This window comes from Lissotriton vulgaris, chromosome 8 (assembly GCF_964263255.1).
Source record: "Lissotriton vulgaris chromosome 8, aLisVul1.2, whole genome shotgun sequence".
NCBI classification, from domain to species: Eukaryota; Metazoa; Chordata; class Amphibia; order Caudata; family Salamandridae; genus Lissotriton; species Lissotriton vulgaris.
In genome coordinates this window covers 882,767,571-882,791,958 of record NC_141696.1, presented here as the reverse complement: position 1 = coordinate 882,791,958, position 24,388 = coordinate 882,767,571, and the positions used below count along the sequence as shown (strand labels likewise).

The 24,388-nt window shown below is 44.6% G+C and overlaps 1 protein-coding gene across 1 annotated transcript in view; it reads left to right on the top strand.

Moving 5' to 3' along the window:
• Positions 1–24,388, top strand: part of LOC147698137 (uncharacterized) — a 910,572-nt gene that overhangs the window by 476,958 nt on the left and 409,226 nt on the right. The window contains exon 4 of the mRNA XM_086933401.1: positions 3,132–3,233. Within this exon, the coding sequence (XP_086789527.1) occupies positions 3,132–3,233 (102 nt within the window). The remainder of the gene's footprint in view (positions 1–3,131; positions 3,234–24,388) is intronic.

The window sequence follows — 24,388 nt, the reverse complement described above, 5'->3', positions numbered from 1 at the left end:
ACAAATCTGAATGAGATTTTCAGTAGGCGGGGTGACAAATACAGTTAACACCTGATGCCCCTCCCTTACCCCACAATCCTCTACAGTCTCGGAGGCTATGGTGGCTTGACTAGGAAAGGCCGAGTTAATAGTTGCCACTTTATTAGCAAAAAACTCTGCTACTCGGTTATAGCTATCCACCGTACAGAATTCCTCTGGGACTGCTGCAGGCTTTCCGACCGAGAGAGATTTATAAATTAGAAACAGTTCCTTTGAGGAATTTCCTGCCTCCTTGATTCTAGGATCAAAATACAGATTTTTGGCCTTTCTGATTAGTCTATGATAGTTGCGACTGCTTACAAGATAGTCCATCCTGGTTTGAGCAGCATAGTCTAATCTCCACTGTCTTTCTGTGCGTTTACATGCACTCTTGGCCAATCGCACCTCATCTGTGTACCAAGATGCCGATTTCAAGGCACGTCCCTCTGATCTAACCGGGGCGAGCGGGGCAACCTGGTCTAGAGCAGCCATGATGTGCTTATTCAAGTTCTTATTAGCTGTCTCCACATCCTCACCCCCCGGGTCACCCCCCCTCGTAAGTGCCTCATTAAATCTGTTCTGGGAGAAGTTGACCCATCTTCGCCTAGGATGATGTAATACTACCTGTTCCGGTATTCTAGTTCCCGGGATGTAGATCGAGAAGGGTACCAAGTGGTGATCTGACCAGGGGATGGGCACAGGAGTAGCAGCCTCCACTTGTTCCCAGTTGGCATAAATTGGGTCCAATAAATGGCCCCGTGAGTGTGTGGGAAGTTTGCCTATCAACTCAAGTTGAAGCGCACTCATTGCTTTGCAAAGGTCCCCGGCCATCTTATCCGCAGGGCTGTCCAGGTGTAGGTTGAGATCACCCAACACCAGGAGCTTATATGTGCGCAGGGCACCTCTGTGACGCCTTCGACCAGGCTATCAACGAATCCTGCAGCTGGGCCAGGAGGCCTGTATATCAGGAGGCCCTTCACACTATACCCCCCATTGACCTGAATGGAAATCTCACCGCCTCACTATTATTGATAGCCGTCGGCTCAAAATGGCAGCGTAAGCCTAGCCGGGCAACAATGGCTATTCCTCCACCTCTCCCTTTTGGTCTGTCTAGCCTTATCAGGGTATAGCCCTCTGGAATGGCTTTGAGGGCCTCTGGGGAAGAATCACAGTCCAACCATTTCTCCGTAAGGAAGACTAGATCCCATCGTTTGTCACTAAGGAGATCGTGGATATCCAGTCTATGCGCATGCAGCGACCGGACATTTAGCAGACCACAAACTAGCTTATGATGTTCTTTCTTAGCCGGCTTAGACCGGTCAAAAGAGAACTGGCAATGTTTACAACCCGTACTCTCGTCAACTACTACGCTATGCAGACAAGATCTGCTAGTGCATAAGTTGCGGAGGGAGAGCAAGTCGTCTCTGCTCCAGCATAAATGACCTTTCTTTGGAGCAGGGGGCATGGCCCTGGACCGCAACCGGCCGCGGACGGGCGCAGACGGGCTTGACTTAAGCGCAACCTCGGCGCGCATTCGTCGCGCCCGCTGCGCTCGTCCGCTGCGCGTCCGAGGTTGCATCCACCTTTTATCCCCACAGCGTGAGTGCCTCTGCAGCACTAGACCGCTAACCGCCCCCCCGCGCACCGGAAATGGCAGTCTCGACCTTCCTCGCCCTCCGCGCAACGGTGCTAGCCACCGCGTCGGACCAGGGCGGGAAGGAGGGAAGAGATCAGCCCTCAGCGTCGGAGTCTTTCAGGTAAGCCTGGAAGTCAAGTCCGTCAAAGCGCGTTTAGCAGGGAAGCCTTAATCGCTATCCCGTGAGCGCCTCTGTGCACTAGTATTCCAGCAGCAAGTTTAAAAGTGAGAATGCATCCGAATAAAACAATTTTAAAAACTGCCCCAGCGCCGAGCACAGTGGCTGTAGACACTGCCACTGCCTACTCACCACATAGAAGATGGGTTGAAAGATCTGCTCTTCTGCTACTGAGGGCATGCATTTGACTCGTGATGTTAGCAAGTGGGCAAGACTGAGTAGGTAGGTGGGAGTAGGCAGTTCTGATAAATTTCGGGGAACTCAATCTCTACCAGCTATGCTTTCTGAGTCTAGAATGATCACCAGTTCCATCTTCATCATCACAACTGAACTCCTGCATCCCTTTTCATATGCATTGGCAGATAGCTTCTTTTGTACCATATATGCAGCAGTGGTTAAGTTTCTCTTTCTACGTCCTCCACCGAACCACATTACATTGCATATAATTCCATGATTTTTATGGATGTACACGTTTAGTGTGAAATACTCTTAATTTTTTGCACCTATTGGACATAAGTACCTTATTTTGCATGCTTGCACAGTAAGATCACTTAGACACTTGGTTCGGGGAGTACTTAGAAATAGAGGACATCGGAATGTTGATTTAAATCATAGTATAAAAAACTTACTATTTTCTAGCACTTAAGAAGTCATATGGTATATATGTACCCGGACAAAACACGTATTGGCTGGATGGGATTCGAATACTTGAAATAACTAATTCACAAAGAAACATTACAACAGGAATGTAACTGTTTTGAGCATCTGGTGTGCCGGCTATTAGATTAAGTTGCTTCTTAGAGGCATTGTCTCTGGACTGGAAAGCAAGAGAGTGGCTGCCTATCCTGCTGTGCACCTATAAAATTCGAAAAATCAAATTTTGTACTCTAGTCTAACGCCAACATAACTCTTGCTACCCCAAATGTTGTGGTTTTTAAAGAGTGTAAACTGAGAAAACACACATATGTGACATATTTTGCCATTACTTTGAAAAATGGCTAATGCTAACAGAAATATATCTCCAGCTCCAATTTTGTTGATTGTATTTGAGGTAAATGTTTGAAAAAAAATAGTTTTGGGCAACTTTACTAAATTAAAGCTAGAGGTTGTATCATTTAAATTATTAGGTAACATCAAAGATGACTTATCACCATGAATGCATTACAGCATAGTATGATAGGTATTTATTTACTGCTCATGTCATAAATGCAATTCAGATTTCCTTTTTCTTGAAAATAACCGCTGAAAGCGTTATTTTTATTGATATTTAATTTGAATGTTTATATATTAACCCCGCAGAACATCATCTCTCGCAACCAAAAACAGGATCACCAGCACGATCCCCTTCCCGACCAGTCCAATCAAGTGAACCAGAAGCAAGTGAAGCAATATTTGCACAAGGCAAGTACAGTATTTTAAACTTCAGAAATCAGCTTGTAAAACGGTATTGTGTAACTTAAGTTCTCCAGTATTAGGGTGTCTTTCATAGATTCACATGCTTGAATATTCCCCGTCGTCGGAGTGGGAGTCCCAGGGTAAATAAAATAGCAATAATATATATATATATATATATATATATATATATATATATATATATATATATATATATATATATATATATATATATATATATATATATATATATATATATATATATATATATATATATATATATATATATATATATATATATATATATATATGAAATAACATAAAACCTGAAATATGTATTAGAAAATAGGCATAACAAGCCTACACATATTTCTACATAGGAATGCATGGAAAAGGAAAAAAACATTTGCAGTCTATCCTTGTCATTATGTTGGTCCAAACCGCAGCCAATCAGGTGTCAGCAACCCTCTGGAACCTTCTTCTCAGAGCTCAGCACCTCAGATGTTCGTAGCACGAGAGTGACCAAAGAGTTTATGAGGAGAAGAGAGCCTCTGAGGGGAGGAGGGAGGGTCGCATGTGAATCTATGAAAGACACCAATATTGGAGAACCACCTGTTTACAGGTAAGTAACAATTGTTCTTCTCCAGTATTAGGGTGTCTTTCATAGATTCACATGCTTGAATATAAAATAGATAGCAGTGAACACCAATAAAAGAGTTTCCAAGGTCACGAAGCATATGAACAGACTGAAAAAACATATGTATGGAATACATATATATATATAGAAATAACAGTCAGAAACAGTCAATAAAATACTTGGAAACCAATAGGAGGATGGTAGAACAGAGGCTCACCTTATTGAAAAAGATTATGAATCACAGCTTGTCCTACTGCGGTATCCGCTTCATTCATAGCACCCAGGCAGTAGTGTTTAGTAAATGTGTGTCTGCTGGACCACGTGGCTGCTCTGCAAATTTGATGTAACGGGACACCAGCAAATAAGGCAGTGGAGGACGCCATCGATCTGGTAGAATGTGCTCTCACCGAAGACTGTAGAGGCTTACCTGCCCTTTGATGGCAGAAAGCAATGGCCGAAGACACCCAACGGGCTATAGTAGGTTTGGTAACTCGACGCCCTTTGTGAAAACGTCCATAAGCCACGAAGAGTTGGTCAGATTTGCGAAACAGAGCCGTTCTATTGATGTAGAACTTCAAGCACCGTTTAATGTCAAGCGCTGTTCCGCAGGAGACTCTGGGTTAACAAAGAAAGTCCTCAGAAGAACAGGTTCATTGATGTGGAAATCTGAAGGTACCTTAGGCAGAAAGGTAGGGTTAGTGCGAAGCACCACACCATCTGGTTGAAACTGAAGAAACGGAGGATTGATCGTAAATGCATGAATATCACTCACGTGACGTGAAGACGTCAATGCCAGGAGAAGAGCAACTTTCCAGGTAAGATACTTTAAGTCAGCTCTATGTATAGGTTCAAATGCTGTCTTCATTAGTTGTGCCAAAACAATGTGAAGGCACCAAGCAGGAGGAGGGCGCTGAATAGGTGGAAATGTACGAAATAGTCCCTTGAAAAATTGTCGTGTTATCCTAGAAGAGCAGAGGGAGGTGGAGCTATCTTGGCGGAAGCGTGAAATTGCCGCCAGAAAAACTCTTAAAGTGGCATGAGAAAGTCCGGACTGAGCTAATTGTAAGAAGAAAGGAATGAGCTGTGCAGGTGTTTTGCACGAATGGGATGAACACCAGTAGCAGCACACCAATGGCAGAATCTCTTCCATTTCAACTTATAGGTTTTTACAGTTACGGAGCTCTGGCTTGAGCAAGGATGTCCCTACAATCTTGCGGAATGGCTAGATGGGCAAATTCGCAGTGTTCAGGTTCCAGGCTGATAAGCTCAGAGAAGAGGGGTCCGGATGAAAAATTAGACCCCTGTCCATGGTGAGAAGATCCATCCGAGGATGTAGAAGGATGGGCTCACATTGGGACAGAAGGAGCAGTTCCGAGAACCATGCCTGTCGCGGCCACCTGGGAGCAATGAGAAGGATGTGGCAGGGCTCTCTCCTCATCTTCCATAGCACGCGTGGCACTAGAGGGATCGGAGGAAAGGCGTAAACAAACAGATTGGACCAGTTCATCAAAAGGGCATCGCTCTGTGACCCTCTGTGGGGATGCCAACTTGCGTAAGCTGGGCATTTCCGGTTCTCTGGTGTGGCAAAGAGATCCAGTGATATAATATATACTGGATCCAGTGATCCAGTATATATTATAGCTATTTTATTTACTGTGGGACTCCCACTCCGAGGACTGGGAATATTCAAGCATGTGAATCTATGAAAGAAACCAATACTGGAGAACCACCTGTTTACAGGTAAGTAACAATTGTTCGTCAGTTGCTAAAACATTAATTGGAGCAGAATAACCCAATTTTTTTGGTGACTGTAGTAGAAAAGCTACCTTCCCTGTGTTAACTTTATTCACCAACGAAAGTCCCCTTTCAGAATGAAGACACAGGACGTTGCTGTGGGTATACATGATTTTCTTTAGAAACAACCACTTTTCGCATTTAGTATCACTTTGAAACTTGGTTTGTCAGCCAATGATAGACACATTTTCATAATTTTGCTCTGTTTTGGGAGTCATCAGTGTTCCGAAATGGGTTATAAATGGTCTAAATTAATGAATGCTAAGGCTGGATATAAATTCTGATGATCAAAGAGAATATAATGTTTTTCAGCACGTAACAGCACTTCTGAGCTCAACATCTGATATGTAATAGTTACCACAGGTATTGTTGCATTGCATCTAGATGTTAGGCATAGTGAAAAAGCATATACCACATCCTCGGACTTAGTAGCATATAAATAAATAAAGAATGAAACAAACAAACATCAACAACAAAAGAAATTAAATTAGAAACCTATCCCCCGTCCATCCCCAGCGAACCCATCTGCCCTGCACTATTGTTTTCCAGTTACCATGTGTAATATATGAGCTGTCCCCATGCTTGGGTTGTCGTAGGAGGTCATGTAACATGTCAGGTTCAGGTAAAAGGGCGAACATCAGGGGTGGGGGGCCCAACCAGTTCGGATACAGGTAGGTTTGTTGTCTGTTTATTGATAATTCTACACCATTTATGCTTGTATAATGAAGAATTGTTAGCCCTGGTTTGTGAGTACATTAACTGGAGTAATGTTGATGCTTTAGAAAAGCCAAACCCTGCCTTTGTGCACCAGTTACTCATAGTGTTCAAAGCTGTTGTAAAGCAATATTGTGATTCAGGGTTTTGGTTATTCCCTTTGATCATCTCTCCACTTTATGCCTCATTTAAAACCCTCACTACAAGATTTCAGAGATAATAGAAAATTGTGTGAAATTCCTGTAGTAGAACGTTTGGTCTAGGCGGAACTTAACACAGGGATTACAATGGAGGTGCTGTTGAAATATAATACTGCGGCATGCTGATATGTTCCCTGAGTCTGCTTCTTCTCCAGCTCCCAGTAGTGATTTATAGCAGCCTAAATCGTTTTCATCCAGGCCATCTGAGAGGTACTCTGAATGACTTAAACCAGTGGTAGTCTGTTAGAAACTTAAAGCTTTCTTTCAGTTTGGCCTTGAGTATACAGAGCAGGAGGGCTCAAATATCAACACACAAACATTGCACTTAACCAGTCCCCCAAGAGCTATTAGGCAAAGAAAGGAAAAGACCATGCTGTGGCTCTGTTGCCACCAACTTCTAATCATGGATTTGTCCGTGTGGGGTTTGGCTATTGTCCCTCTGAATTTTCCCTGAAAATTTAGTTCAAAGGGTGTCAGACCAATTTATCCATCCTTTCACCCAAACCTAGGAAAGTTACTCCACAAACGATATGGCCTCTTGAATTCCACTGCTTGTAAACCATTTTCTTAAGGAATATGAACCATGACTTTGTGGACCCCGCTGGGGACACAAAATGAGTAAGCAGGGCAACTGATTCCTGTCGCCTTGTCCATATTCAATAAAAGGCGAGCTGGTTGGACACTTTGAGGAGTTCCTCAGATGATCTTCGTGAAGATGGTATTCAATAGAAACATGCTTATTCACAGTGACTTACGTTTCTAGATTCCATCTGCAAATGTTTCTAGAAGTTGCCTACTGGTGCCTATGCAAGGACCCAAAATAGCCTTTCGCATGGGAGTCAGCCTTTGAAGCAATTTGGTATTTTGGCACTTATTCATGATAAATTGCCTTTGAAGATTACTGCTGCTTTAGTGCTACTCTTGTTTCTATCTTGGGAACATAGTAATCCAAGGCACATGAAGATAGATGGCCGTTATTGGATGCCAATAATCCATTTAGCCACTGGAGATGGTCCCTGCTTTTCAGAACTATATTATTGACCATATAATTATCCCGTTCTCTGTGCTGTATCTTTGTTCTTTTCTGTCTGCAGCCACTCATTAACTTAAAAATGTCCTCTGGCTACTGCATCTCCTCCTGCTTGACATCTTCATGGCACATATGAAAAGAAGCACTTTAGAAGCAAAATAAAATGCAACCATTGCTTTCCCTAATTTGGAATATAGTGGTCAGCTCAGCATCTGAGGAGGAGGATGCTCTCCATAAAGAAAGAGGATGGTGGCTCCCATCTCAAGAAATCCCAGCCAGACTCAGTGTTGTTTCTCTCAGCATTATTGCTACTCTGAAAATCATTCCGTTTAGTGTGAGAACACCTGGACGTTGGATAGATTTAAATTGAGGGTTGAGCCTTTCAAGCTGATCATATACCCAGAATAGGCTACGGCTTTCCTTATACCCTGTGTAGTCTGACTGAAGTAGCTCGAGCCCTGCTGCACAGACCTGTCCAATCCACTCTTTTCAAAGGTAGGAAACCGTGATTTCAAATGTTAATTGAGTCACCCAAAATGACACCTTGCTGCCCACAAGTTAGAATGCTTAATAGTAAAAAGTGGGACAGACGTGTGACATTAGAAATTACATACTCCTCCAGTGACTTTGCACAAAATAAAATTGTCAATGGTCAGGCTGTTTCTTGCACATTTTAAAATGTAAAAGTATAGATTATACACTTTAATCTATTATATTTTTACCTTTACTAGCTACAAACTCCATTTAGATACTAGAAAAAAGCACACTGGTAATGTGGGCTGCATAAGGCGCATTGGTGTGTAATTATTACCAATTCTGTTTCCTCCAGCGATCTACTTTTGTGACCCCATTGCCAAGAGGCCACCCCAACACAAGGTGAAGAAATAACAAATGAAAAAGAGTGTTCAATTCTATACAGGATTATCCGTTAAAAAAATCAACAGATGGTTAAACTGATCTCCAGCAATGGATCAAGTAGTCATGATGTGATGAATAAAAGTTATTCAGGAGTCTTGCGAGTTGCTTTAATTCCAATTTTATTTTAAAAATGCCAATTTGACAGAAGCAATCCATCCGGCCCAGTCAACGAGTTTCGTCCCTGTGGGACTTCATCAGGGCCTAAAATGTAAAACATACATATCACCAATGATCTTTTATACATACAAATTCATCACCCAAGTTGTACCAATGGTCTAACCGCCCCCAGTGATCCATCATTCACAGACATTTTCCCTCTGTATAAAGATCGGGTAACCATTTTGAAATAATTAAATTCACAAGTTCATTAGATAATTCCATCAGTGGCTTAACATCCCACAAAGTTTCCATCTTATGGAGACATTCGGCCTGCGTATGAAGATCAGGTGACAGTGGCCTTACATCCCACATAGTTACCATTATTAGGAGACATTTGGCTTGTGTATGGGGATTGGCTAATATCATGATATCCTTGCTAACCCCTCTCTCCCAATTCCCGAACACACCATTTAAAAAAATATTTTAAATGATAAACATATTCTATATTGTCCTTCTTCCCAGGTAAATTTCCCCAGCCCGAAAATTGTATCACTCACTTGATCAATTTCCCAAACAAACATATGATTCTAATTGAGGGTTGGTTAGAAAGGTATGGGGGTCCTTGAATCAATATATTTTTCTTTGAGGAAGAAAATTATGTCATTGAGGGTATTAATTAGGATTCTGAACTAAATCCTATTGTTTTAGATAAAATGGGAGCGCAACAAGCCATCTAGTGGTACAAGGATGTATCTATGAGGATTTATGAGATAACAAGAGCCAACACTGGGTGGATGACAACATTGGGATATTGATCAACTCCTACATATCCCCACAACCATAAATGCCTAGTGGATGTAATGGTGCATTGTTTTTGTAAATTTGCCACTGCGACAAACAGTTACAGATGAAACCATTGTCACAAATAGCTGTTTTTTCCTACTAATTTTCAGTATTTATTTCAGCAGATAGTTTCTTTAAGAAAACCTTGAGGGATCCTCACATATGACCCCTTGATCAATTTGGGATTTTGTCTACCTTTCAGGAATCTATAGCTTTCTGGATCACTCATGGTTTTTACACTGATTTTCACCACAAATTAGAAGTAAGTTTGGGAGCACAAAAAATAGGAAAAATTAGATACCTCTTTGAAAAATGCCAAAACAGTGGTAACAAATATTTATTATTCAGCTCTGCATGTTCCTGAAAGCTGGGAAAGCAAACAGACACTTTTATACAGAGCAATGTTTTCCCTATTTTCCCACAAAAATCACAATTTTACTATATTTTCTCCATCTCCACCGGGTGACTACACAAACTCTGAGTACTTTCAGAATCGCCAGGAAGTTGGAAACAAATTGGGCATGGATACCTTATGTGTCAAAGCATCATGGAGCTCTAACTGCGAACTACCCCCCCAAAAAAGGGCTCAGCACTAGGGCGAAAGGGCTCAGCAACTAAGGGGTTAATAAGCCTGTCTCTATTGCTGGGAACTTAAGGTTTATATTCATGTCAAAACAACCTGCTAACACTTCTCCCTCCAGCTTTCTTCTTGATAAGTCCTTCCCTATTGCTGGGCTATGTGGAGCAGACACCTCAACCACATTATGAAGTACCTTAAATTATGCAACGTTTGCAACATCTACTGTAAGAGGTCCATAAATAAATCCGTTTCGGCCTTCAGTAGCCAGTCATACGCCTGCTTTACTGTGTGCCAAGCAAGGGAATATGAGTTTCAGCAGATACTGTCTGATTTATTGCTCCAAGTTAAGAGATTGGGAGTGCTTTCACGGGCTCAGGTGGTGTTCAGACCCAGCTGAAACTTAGCTTGGTGACCTTTACAGAGTCTGTAATAGGAGTACATTTTATGGGCTAGTGCTTTCAGCTTAAAAAGCAGTGGAAATCATGTTTTTCTAAGTACAGCAGTTGACACTTAGAATAGAAGTAGAAATACATTGGAAAATGAAATAGCAGTGCGGTATGAAAGAGGATGTGAGACAGTTTTTGTACTGCAAATTTATTTAAGGCCTTTGTATATGCCAGAGTAATTTTTAAAGACATATACACAGAGCTGACCAAGTCCTTCTTAGCCCTGCAGGAGATGAGAGCCAAGGCTTGCAAACTGCTTCTCTTCTGCTATCTTCATATTTTGGAAAATGTCACTGGAATAGCAGTATGCTGGGCTGGTTTCCTCGTGACCTACAGAATAATGCACATCATGAAAGACTGTGCCAGAACACTTAGGTCCACATGCATCAAAAAATGATTCTGCGATTCCTTAATAGCGATAAATAAGGAATCGCTATTAAAGAATCGCAAAAGCCAATGCAGCAAGAAAATCGCAAAAAAATTGCGATTTCTTAAAAATTGCTACTTTTATTAGCGATTACTTATTTACCGAATCATTAATTGCGGATTCGCAAAATTTTCCCAGATTGCTGCATTGTGAGGATATCACAACCAGGAAGTGATTCATTGATTCCACACACCTGTACACTGGGAGAGTCTGAGGAGGAGGAAGACTGGTGGAGCTCAGCCTAGAGAAACTTTACTTGGAGCAGAAGCTCTGACACAACAACACCATGAACAAATAGATGTGGGGTGAGGGTCTGAGGGACTAGTTTAACGACCAGCCTATGCTATTATCCCAAATAACATGTATCATAACAAAGTATAGCTAGGGGTCAGAACAAATGATGCATCCTGAGTGAAACCTCCTGTGGTGTGAGTGAAAAAGGGATGAAACTAAGCTAATCGTGTGCTGTGAGCAATCACACAACTAGTCCCACAATGCTGTGAGGAAAGTTCCCATCAGTCACCACACGGATCCGCCCTTCATCATCTGGGAGTCCCTACTCACAGGGATGGTCGTGAGACCCGCTATGGATTGGCCAGATGTCTAAGCCTAATCCTATATGTGATACTCACTGTGAACGGAATACCAAATATGTATTGTAGTGACTGAAAAGCAGTGCTAAAAAGTGAAGTGCAAAGTGAATTAAGTGCAAACAGAGATATAAAATTAGTCCCTCAGACCCTCACCCCACATCTATTTGTTCATGCTCTTGTGCAGCTGTTGAGCTGCGGGTCTTTTTTAATTCCCAGATCCTAATAAGGATGCTGGTTGGATAGGAGGTACGTTACGTGACGCAGTAGGTCCCTGTCACTCATCACATAGCCCTTTGGGTTTAGAACCTTTAACAGGATGACTACAATTCCTGGATTGGCGTTTGACGAAATGGAAATACAGTCGATCCTAGCTGAGAATCCCAGCGTGCTGGACATGTCGTCACCGGTCCAGACATCCAGCGAAGAAGGTTGGGCTAAAATTCTAACACTAAAGAAAAGCCAAGCCAGGATCTGTGTCCATGGTATTTCCATGGCGGAATATCTTCGTGGCAATGGTGCCCCCAGTGGGCTAATTGTCACAAATGTCCCTCGTCTTTTTCTTGACGATAAAGACTTTCTACGCGATTGGTCCCTAATCGCGTGGAAGTGCACTAGAGACTGGCTGGTGCTTATCATAAAGACGGCCAAGAAAGCTGCTGATGCGATCTTGGTAGAGATTCAGATACTCGAGGGCCAGATAAAGACAACCTTAACATCCAAGGTATTCTCTAAGAATCAGGATGAAAGCAACAAAGCTGGCAAAGAGTTTAGAGATTCCATCTTGTTTACTAAACTCGAGAAATGCAAAAAAGATCTGGAGAAATTCGCCATGGATAAAGTTTATCCATATACAAGTGCCAGTTATACACCCGCACCTATTAAAAAGAAAGGTCGCAGAGGGGGTTCAACTTATGGGACCTCTAGTTCAGACACAGATTCAAACAATTCTGATGCTACTAACTCTAACAGTAACTCCCAGCACAAAAGAGGGAGAGGATTCAATAGGAGGAATTGGGGTGGTGGCAACCATGGCTACGGCCCACTTCCCCCACCTTGGTGGCAACCTATGCCATGGGGTGCCCCTACTTTCCCACCACAAGGAGGACCCTTTGGTCCCCACCAATACTATCCCGAATATACCCAGCAGCCTTTTTTAGGGTATGAGTGTGTGACATGGATCCACATTCGGTCCATCACCTGTTGTGTTTGCATAATCCGCCCTAAGTGCGCTGGGGATGCCCAGACGTGGGTCCCAGGCACTCCACACCACTGGCGTCAAGCTAGCCGGGCTGATGAGAGGTGTTACCTCGAAACCGGTCCGGTCCTCGGATGCTTGATTCCGGTCTGGGAAAGATATGGCTGTTGTAGTTCGGACTGGACTGTTCCCATGGGGCACAGGGTCAGAGCTGATTTGCATAAAGCCATTATCTGACCCAGGGTGGTGTGGAGTGCAAAAAACGATGGATTTAGACCCAGATCCTTGTACTGGGGTGAATGTAAGACATTGATCTACATTCTGTCCATCAAATTGTTTTTTGTAATTTTTTAGGGTATGGCCAAGGGAGATCGAGAGGCCGACGCAGATCCCAACAACAGGGACAGGTCCATTGGAACTTACCTCCCCAAACGATGGATCTGAGAAATGGCAAGAGGATTCCACAAGAAACAGCAGGGACCTCGGCGGGTCCTCCCTCGTGATTAATCTCAGTTCCCATGTGATGACGGATATAGAAGAACAAGTTCTGAATAAAGGGCTGGGGTTCGTCACTACGAATACTATTGACCCTTTTCTCACTAATATTGAGATGAACAAATTCTTCAGAAAAATCAGTTTACACTTTTTATTTGCAAACAAAGAGGGACCAGACACCGTTTCGGAGACCCCAGAAGAGAACACAGGTCTCAGAAAGCCGTCAAGGTTAAATCCAACCACATTGGGTTTACCTGCAAAAGTGAGGGCTTTCGAGGACGCTGTAGAGCATGATTTACAGATGCTATTACAACACCCAAAAAAAACCTACAGAAAAGTGAGCAGAAAGCTTTAGATGGCCTAGCATCAAATTCGGCCATCACTATTAAGCCAGCTGACAAGGGGGGTGCGATAGTCCTGTTAGACTCCAGCACCTACCGAGAAGAATGCTTGCGACAGTTGAGTGATAAGAAATTCTATCGGAAACTGACATCAGACCCGTCACCCAGATTGACTACTATCATTGGCACCATTGTAGAAGAGGCGCTAGCGGAAGGATGGCTGACAGATAAGCAGGCTCAATATTTATGTGCAACCAATCCTGTGATGCCATACTTTTATGTATTGCCAAAAATACACAAACCCCAGAGACCACCACCTGGGCGCCCCATAATATCGGGCATTGGCTCGTTGCTCGAGCCTTTATCCACCTTTGTGGATTTCTTTCTACAACCGGCAGTACTAGATATGCCCACCTACCTAAAAGATACTAAAGCTGTACTCCGTTTGTTACCAGAGGTAAACTATGATAGTGAGCAGGACCTACTGGTCTCATTTGATGTGGAGAGCCTGTACACTTCAGTCCCACAGACAGAAACATTGGAGGTGATAGAGAGATTGCTTTCAGCTAGAGATCTTAACTCCATTACTCCTGTCAGGCTAATTATGAATCTGGCAACTCTGGCCATGACGGAGAATTTTTTCATGTTTGAGGACTCTGTGTACCTGCAGATCAGTGGGACTAGCAAGGGCAGTGTTTTTGCTCCTAGTCTCGCTGGTCTGTATGTGCACAGTTTCGAGCAACAACATGTGCTTAATGGGGGAAACCCTTTTTTGGAGAACGTTCGTCTGTGGAAACGTTATATCGACGACGTTCTGGTGGTGTGGCGTGGCTCAGTCAGTGATCTGAACAAGTTCCATGTGTGGCTAAATGAGAGAAATCCTTTTTTGAAATTCACCATGGAATGGAGTAGGCAGCAGCTCCCCTTTCTTGACTTGTTGATTATTTCCACGCCTAACGGTTTGCACACAGAGGTATATCGAAAGCCCACAGCAAGAAATTCATTATTGAATTATGGAAGCTTCCATCCTAGGGCATTACTTAACAATTTGCCATATGGACAATTTTTACGGTTACAAAGGAATTGCTCATCTAATGCTGCATTTGAAGAACATGCATTAACTCTAGAAAAACATCTAACCGAAAAAAAGTATCCCAAGAGATTAGTGAGGTCCTCTAAGAAACGTGCCTCCAATAATAACAGGGAAGGCTTATTAGAACTTTTACCTCCCAAGCCAGCAAACAACAGGATCACTTGTGTCAATACTTTTAATACTGAATCCAATCGGATACAAAAAATCGTGAAAAAACATTGGGCGATTTTAAACACTGGTAAAGACACAGCTGCATTACCACCCCCTTTGTTCGCTTTCAAACGGGGACGAAACGTGAAAGATCAATCGGTCCACACGAGACCCAGAAATACCACTGTGCGCACAGTGGGGACACTGTGGGACATGCCAGCGGTCACAGGCCATCACCCCTGCGGGAATTGTGTTGCTTGCCCCCAAACCACAAAAACCACACAGATTGACATAGGCACATGTCGTCCTTGGGAACAACGTCGCTTCACTAATTGCAATAGCCAAAATGTAATTTATCTTATTACATGTCCATGCAATAAACAATATGTGGGGATGACTACCCGAAAAATTAAAACAAGGATTTCCGAGCACAAGAGCTCGATCAGGTGTGGGAAACAGGCGACACGTTTGACCTCACATTACATAGAGGTGGGCCACACCCACTGATCTCAGGTGGACCATTATTGAACAGCCCGTTATTCCATCACATGTTTCTGATGTGAGCAACTTTCTTTTTAAAAAGGAACAAAAATGGGTGTTCAAATTGAAGTCTGATAGATTTGGTCTTAATGAAGACATTCCGTGGATGTCTCTCTGAGGTATATTCGTAATTGAAGTAAATATATCCGACTTCAGAATCGAACCAGGAGACATCGTAGGTTTTTACAACTACATTTCCCAGAATTCCGCTCTCGGCGCACTCTATGATGTCATCTTTGGCGCCGGGCACAGTGAATGGAGAAGGACTTAAATGCATGCTTATGCGCGGCGCCGGTACCTCCCACGTCAGCCCAGAGGGACGCGCAGGGTACCGACGGATAGGTAAGCGCTAGCACGCTGAATGACTCCTTACTGCCTTTTATTGTTTTCGCACCGCTGTTGGCTAATTTGTACTTGCCTTCCGTTTGTCCAGGTGCATAGATGTGTCTGCCATTCGGATCGCTAGTTTTCATTGGTTAAAGCTGTGAGTCCTGGATACTATCTGTTCCGCTTGCTCGGGTGTTTTTCCGCACTCAATGTGTGTGTTAACATTTCCGGCAATTCATATATCTCGACTGTTTGGCTCTTGAAAACAATGGCAAAGAGTTAACTGTTAGTCGATATCTATCAAAAAGATGGCGGAAGCGATAAACCTTTGTGAACACTGTTTTTTAAGCAAGAGAGTGCTACATGCATTATATACACTCCATAGCACATTCTCTAGTAATGACTGGTAATGATGACATAGAGCAACTCCAATAGCCGGCAGTTCATATATCTCGACTGTTTAGCTCTCAAAAACTATGGCAAAGAGTTAACTGTTAGTCGATTTCTATCAAAAAGATGGCGCAAGCGATAAACCTTTATGAACACTGTTTTTTAAGCAAGAGAGTGCTACATGCATTATATATACTCCATAGCACATTCTCTTGTAACGACTGGTAATGATGACATAGAGCAACTCCAATAGCTGATTGTCCTTACCATTAGCGAATAAGATCCCCCTGAGATTGTTTTTGGACTCATTGACTGTGTGTGGATGGCCTGTTATCTGTTGTGTCCTAATTGTTCCTCTTATTCTGTTTGTTTCGCATCTCAGAGCGGTGCCCTGTTTTACCTGCGCTGTAGCCAGGTGAGGTGGGTTTTTCTCTCCTGCCAAATTGGTAAGTGAGCAGTCACTATGTTTGTACTGTTGACGAATGTGTGTAATTTGGCTTAAAATAACTTCACACATCCGTTTTGAAGAATACCATGCTGTGTTGGAATAATTGGCTATGAAATACAGTGGTATTACAAGTAATTTTGATGCCCTTTGTTTTTTCCTCCCTTGGGTCTGTTGGTGATGGCGATGGCTTTATATTCCTATCTGACTAATTAAGGTAGGAGAGTTTCTTTAATCACCAAGTTTGTGGTGGTATCTTATTCCTTCACCTTTGTTTTGAACGCACTATTTTTTAATAAAAAGCAGTAGCGATAATGGCCCTGACGAAGCAGCTGGATACCACGTGGATCTATTTTGCAGAAACATGTCGACCTTTCATCTAGCATAGTGGTTATTTGTTGAGTCCACTACGCACTCTCTCATTCTTAGGACTGAAGAGGATTGGAATAAAGTAGTTCCCTCTTCTTTACCTAATTTTATATCTCTGTTTGCACTTAATTCACTTTGCACTTCACTTTTTAGCACTGCTTTTCAGTCACTACAATACATATTTGGTATTCCGTTCACAGTGAGTACCACATATAGGATTAGGCTTAGACATCTGGCCAATCCATAGCGGGTCTCACGACCATCCCTGTGAGTAGGGACTCCCAGATGATGAAGGGCGGATCCGTGTGGTGACTGATGGGAACTTTCCTCACAGCATTGTGGGACTAGTTGTGTGATTGCTCACAGCACACGATTAGCTTAGTTTCATCCCTTTTTCACTCACACCACAGGAGGTTTCACTCAGGATGCATCATTTGTTCTGACCCCTAGCTATACTTTGTTATGATACAACAACACCATGGCTACAGAAAAGGAACAAAAAAGGAGAAGGCAGGAAGAGAAAAATCAAATTCAGTGACAAGGAACTTGAAATCCTCGCTGAGGAAGTGGCATTGAAGCATGACCAGCTGTTTGGAAAGCAATCCATGCATGTTTCTGAGTCTATGAACAGGAAGATTTGGCTTGGGATACAAGCTAAGGTCAATGCTGTGGGGGTAACACATTGTGAAACCTGCAGAAGAGGTCGCATGACCAGCGCATCAGAGCAAAAGAGAGGGTGGCAGAAATGCTAGCCACAGCCAAAAATACAGGAGGGGGACCATCAATCAACCGTGCAAACACCCCACTGGAGGACATTGGGGGAATCCACTCTGCAGCCAGAGGCAGTTGTTTGGATCACACAGATCGACACCTCAAGTCATGCGGGTACCTCCCAAGGTAAGAGCACAGCTAACCATATTTTCATGTCAAATATTACCCAAGCTGGCCCAAATGCATACCTTGCGTAGTGTAGCACACCTGAGTCCAGTCCACCTTTTACTTGTAACACCATAATGCATTGTGGGAGTTGTATGCAGACTAATGTTAGTGCAAGGCATGGAGGGACTAACACAACTCCACTACAGCATAGTACAGCAAGGAAAATAGTAGACTTTGTACATTACAGAATCAAATTTAATAGACCTTTGCAGGCGCTATGTTACAAGCATATGCAAAAGAAAGTAACTGGACTTGCACTGTTTTAATCACAGATGCAGCACAGGACAGTGACATGGCTGACAACCATGAGTCAGAGGGCCTTTTGGAACAGCCTGATGAGGGACCAGAACTGCCTGCATCCTTACCCATACCTGCTCCGACTCGCCACAGGAGAATAGTACAACCATTGCCTGATTTAGAGAGTGATGAGGACAGCCAAACAGGAGCCTCCACACAGCAGCCTCCACACAGCAGCCTGCCCATATACCAGCACCAGAGGTAACAATGCAGTGCTGCTCAATGCAGTTCCGCAGGCGAAGGCCCAGTGCACTCCTGATGTCTGTTGAGGACAATGGTGAAGCTGCCTGCAGTGTGCTTGAGGCCAAGATGTTGAGGGTTCAGCGCCTGCAAAGAAAAAATATGCGTATAATGCAGGCCCAACTGGGATCAATTGCTACACACATGGGTGGGATACATAACTGCCTGAGGGAGCTGACAACTGCGGTAGTTGAAGGGCACAGGGCAAACAGTGAGAAACTTGACCGTGTAGCAACAGCCATTGAAGACATTTGCAGTGCCATCCAGTCTAAGCATGTCTCAAATGGCAGGAGGTGTGAGAAGTTGGCCTTGCATATGCTGTCCACTAGTTCTAGTGGGCACATTGCACCAATCCAAACAACCCTAATTGATGATAGGTTTAAGACAACTTTAGTGAAAGCTATCCTAGTGGTAGCTATGGAGAGCAGCCTTCAGGCTAAGTCTTGAAGGAGTTAAAAGCAGCTAGGTTTACCAGATTATACCTCTTGAATGTCTAAACGAAAGGAGAACCACATAAGGTATATATATATAAAATATATGTATTTATTACAAAACACTCTCTAGCAATTCCTTTATGAGATTACAGAGCAAAGTACACAATTCAAATTCAATAGAACCTCAGTAAATAGCACAATATACACTGGGCCCCTGGGGAAACCAAACCATATATTAAGAAAATGGTATAAGAACCACAACTTGACTCGACACAAGGCCTAGAGCGTGTAGAATCGCTGGGACCACAAGGAACCACCCAAGGTAGTGGCAGAGGGGACCCAAGCGAGCAGTGTGAGAACGCAGGCCACAAGCGCCGTTAGCTTTTATGGGGAAAGTCGTGGTTGGAATTTAAAAGATAAATGACACTTAGGAGAGGACTTTGAGCAAACCCCTTTAGACTTAAGGGGTTCTAGGGCAAACACCCACGAGAGCACCGGAGTACTCGAGTTACCTAACCCAGGGAAGCCGGGTGCATAGGTGTCAAATGGTGTCGGAAATCGTCATCTGCTGCAAAGTGCTGCTGACATGGAGAAGAAAATTGTCCGGTGTGATCAAAGCCTGGATCGAACATGTGAAGAGCCTGAAAGCAGAGGGGACTGAGTCTGGGTCGCTTGCCATTGACCAGGAGCTCGGTAGACGAATGTCCCACGGAGGATGTTGCACGCTGCGGCGTCAGTGCTCAGATTGAACACAACAATCTTTGGCAACAGCAACGCACGCAGAAAGGGAAAAGATGCTTCGGTCGGGACCAGCAAGGTCCAGGGGACTCCCCAAGCAATAGAGAGTCAGGGCACGTCTTGAGTAACCAGGGAAGCCCAAGGAAAGTAAAAGTTGCCATCTCAGGGACCCCCCAGTCGACGGACCAGGGATCGCGAATGTACCTCGAGAGAAAATACAAAGGGCTGGCTCACGGAACACTCGTGGAGTGTAGGCCAGCAACCTGCGGTGGGAATGCTGCTCGACATCTGGGCTACAAGAAACCCAATGCACAGCCTCAAGGATCGTCGCGAAGCTAATGCACTTGCAAATGTGCATGGTGTCCAGGGTTTCCGGTTCCACAGTACCCACGAGGGCTACGGGTCTCAGCTTTGCTGGGGTCTCGGGTCATCCTCTGGGATGTCTGGAAACCCACCTCCTGTGTTGCAAATACTTCGGGGTCCGGCGGGAGCTTTGGAGATGCAAACCGGTCAGATGCGTCTTTGGTGCCTGCCATGAGGGGGAGTAACTCCTTTACTCCAAGGGAGATCCTTCAGTCATCTAGCGCCTTGTAGATCGTTGAAGGTCCAGGATTCAGTATCAGAGTTTTGTCCAGGTATAATCTAAAGTCCTGTTGCCAGGGGTTCCTATCTTATACCCAAGGATGGGGCAAGTCAAACTCTGGGGACCCACCTATGGGAGGGTGTGGAAAGAGGGGTGGCTACCCCCATTTCCTTTGTCCAGTTTCGCGCCAGAGAACCGGTTTGAACTGGGCTATGCACAGGGACACCAAAAGTGCCCCCAGTGCTGACTTCAAAGCACTCTTGGAGTGCACCCACCCAGCCCCAATACACTAAAGCCTGTCTGGGAGGTGGTGACACCTCCTGTGACAGGAAACCTTTTGTCCAGGCCTCCCCTGCCTTTTGTGATGCTAAGGCTCTAGGAGAGACATGTCCACACCGGGAGTACCGGTGTGGACATTTCTCTCCCTCTAGAAGGGTGGAATCATACCCCCGCCACTAGGACTGGCGGGGGTGGGTATGATTCCAAAGTGTTTGACACCAAACACAACATGTTTCCTTGCAGCCATTCCAAAGTTAGCATTTACAGCAAGGTTATAATGCACTTAAGAGTATAGTCTGGCTACATCACAGAACAACCCCAGAGAATAGATTCCGAAGTCTGCAGAGGGGCCCTGCTCATGCATGGGCACCCTCTCACACAAAACCCAGCACCCTGCCTTCAGGATTGATAAGGCCTGCCATATTGGTGACTGATAGGTTTATATGTGTAGTGATATAAGGGAGATATGAGGAACATATATCTAATTAAGGGGTGCATACACCACATTACACAGGCTGCTGTAGCAGACCTTTGGTGTCATTTTGGAAGGCTGCCCAGGTGTGGCATAATTCATGCTTCAGTCCCTAGTGGGCTTCTGGGGTACCTATGCCCTGGGTATATAAGATACCATATACTAGGTACTTATAAGGGTACCCCAGTAACACCAGAAAAAAAGTGGGGGCAACCATGTAGTCAGATTCCACCTTCCTACAGGAGGCATCACCATTCTATGGGACGCATGCACAATTACACAAGGGCAATAAATAGGCTGAGTACCACAACAGCTCAGCTTTCTAGGCGTGCATTCAGTATGCAGGTGGAGATGAGCTACTGCTGCGGGTATTTGGCCAGGGGCCTCAACCAGGTCACCCCTGCTGTGGAAGGACTCCAGACAGCAGCAGGTAGTGGAAACATCATGCAAGCAGGGGGGGACAGTGAGGAGGCCTCCAGCTTCAGCAGCCTACTGGAACCTGTGGCACATAGCAGGAGGCCAAGTACCAGGAGTCATGCCAGCACAGAAGGCACAATGAGGGATGTTGCTGAGCCTACAGAAAGGCCCACAGGAGTGCATTGGCGGAGGAAACTGTCATTTGGACACGTTAAAATATGGTGCCGTAACCAGAAATGTGTAACTTGTGCACACAGAAGTTGCAGTTCCAAGGCAAGGACTTTTAATTGTCTGTACCCACACTGCACTTGTCTGCACATGGTATGTGTGCATCAACACACCCACACAAGTAGCACAATAAATCCTTTGAGCAAAGCCTGTGTTTATTTTGTCATTACTCACCTTAGAAGTAACGTTGCTTGATTTCTGCCTGTCTCCGTCTGCCCTCTGCTGCATTTTTACCGCATGCTGCTTGCGGTAGTTGTCTTGGCTGGTTGTCCAGTTCTGGCTCGCTATCAGAGTCTTCCAGGGGAATGCCCCTGTTAGTGGCTATGTTGTGCAACCTAGCACATGTTGCAACAATTTTACAGCATGCCTCCGGCTTATACTGTAAAGCCCCACCGGTTTTGTGGAGGATGCGAAACCTGGATTTCAGTACACCAAATGTCCTCTCAATCACAATGTGTGTCTGATTGTATCTCTGCTCCCTTCGTGTAGATGGATTCAGTTAGCGAGTGAGGATGAAAGACCTCCCAGCGTATGTGCTATCACCTACAGGATGTGAAAATTAAATATACATTAGTCACTGCTATGTGTCACTATGGCGGACAGGTGTGGAAAGACAGTATTAAATCTGTTTACCAAGCAAATATCCTTCTCCAAATTCCCCAGCAGGTAGATGTCTGTGTATGTCACTATGCTGGAAGATGTATGTGTCATATGCACTGCCAGGGTAACTTGCCACTATGTCTGTGATAATTGTTTTCGAATTGCAGAGGTTCAGTGAATGGTAAGATTTGCGGTTTCGGCATGCGTCCGATCAATGCAACCAATTACATGTGGGAATTGTGCAAAATGATAAAAATCTAATTTAGTTTGTATCAATTCCTGTGGTGTTGTGGGTGACCTAATGTGGTGTTGTATCCTCTGCAACATAGGATTTAGAAAAAGTTAAAGAAGCACAATAGTGCACTCTGAGAAACACCTCCAGCTGTAGTAATTACTCCCTTGGTATTTTGGTATTAGCTAATATTGCGAAAACTAGGAGCTTCTGCAAATTTGCTTCATGCATGGGTACAAGCTATTGCAAACAGCCTTTTGCGATTCCCAATGTCTGCGATCGCAAATTAGCTTGATACATGTGGGCCTTAGTGCCTTCTTCCATAATGTGAAGACTGCATTGTAGCAGCTGGGAATCTTTTGTGTATCTCCTTGCCTATCACATAGGGGGACAAATGATGGTGGTAATGCTGGTCTATGAGAAAAGAGAACATGATTGTTATCACCACCATCCACACTTTGGCAATGTCTAGGGTTGATGCCATTTTTCCTCCTTCATTCTTATGTATGCTGATGAGGGTGTCAGGAAGCCCCCTGCCATTGGCTGTGATGGCCAGAGTACTATTCACCTTTTCACTCTTGAGCAAGGCAAAGGGGATGACTGAAGGTTTGAGAGTAACCCCAACCGTGGATACCCCTGAAACCAGGATACCTACACCAGGGAAGCTGGGTGCATAAGTGCAAAGTGACGTCGGAAACCGCAGTAGACCACAATGGAGGACTTTAGGAAAGATGTCGCTGATGAAGAAGGTGAAAGAGTCTGGTTGAATCCAAGGAAGGATTCTTGAGCAAGAGAGCCACCAAGCAGAGGGGACAGGGTCTATGCCACTCGGAGGTGACCAGGAGGCGTGGAAGAGAAATTACCACCGATGACGGAAGATGCAGGAGTGTTGACAGTGGCCTTGTCTCTGTTGCTCTGAGGACCAGGCGACGCTGTGGAAGACATGCACCCGTTCACAAACTGTCCCACGTCAGAAGTCGAGAACCAGGGCGTTGGTGTCCAGTTGGAGCACTGGCATCAGCAATAGATATGGTAAACAAAAAAGTGAGAAATGTTGGGGCCAGCAAGATCCAAGGGGCTCACCAATTGCTGGAGAATCAGACCAGGCCCCAGGTGAAGTAGTAGAACCCACTGAAGCCAAAGAAGACCCTCAAGAGGACCCACAGGCTGAAAGCACAGGATTTGCAGGAGGACCTCAACCAGCTCACCAAAGATGCATGCCCACGGTGCTGAGGATGCGGTGAGGACAAGGATCTTGGCAGGATAATAAGCTGGAGGCTGGAGTTTCTTGTAACCCGCAGAGATCTCTTGAGTACAGAGCCAACAAGCCTTTGCAACGGCAAGTCGACGAAGTGCACAGGTGCTTTGTACCAGAGGTTCCGATGAGGGATACTGGCCTCAAATTTGTTGAGAGGACAGGACAGGCCTCGAGCGAGTTGCAGAACCACCACCTGTGTTGCTAAGCCTCTCGAATTCCTCGGGACGTCAATAGCAGCAGACCGGTCAGCTTCATTGAGGCGCCTGCAGGTAGATGGGAGTGACTCCTTCACTCGAAGGGAGATTACTTCGGATGTCCTTGATACACACAGACCTGAAGAGGAACTTGAAGAAGCACAGGCACAGACAATGAGGGAGGCTTGCAGAACAGCGAGACCAGAAGCAGCAGGAGTCTTCATTGGTGCAGTCTTGTTTCCAGGTGAAGTCCAGGTGCCCAGATGGTCAAAGCTGAAGTGACTTTGGGTTTGAATCTTGTCCCACAGCGAATCTGAAGAGCCACTCACAGGTAAGCCCTTGAGTACCCTTGGGAAAGGGTTGAAATGATTCTGGTGTCCCTCCCAGAGAAGGGGCTGGACAGAGGGGAGGATACTCCCATGTCCTTTGTCCAGGTTCACGACAGAGCAGGAGCTAAGGGCTCCCAGAAGTGGTTCTAACTAGAGTTTGCTAGGAAGGCACCAAAGGTGCCCTTCAAAGCAATCGGGTGGCGCTAGCAAGCGCCCCACTCCAGCCCAATACACCATGTCCTGTCTTGGAGGTGGTCACACTTCCTGTGACAGAAAACCTTTTGTTCAACCTTCCCCT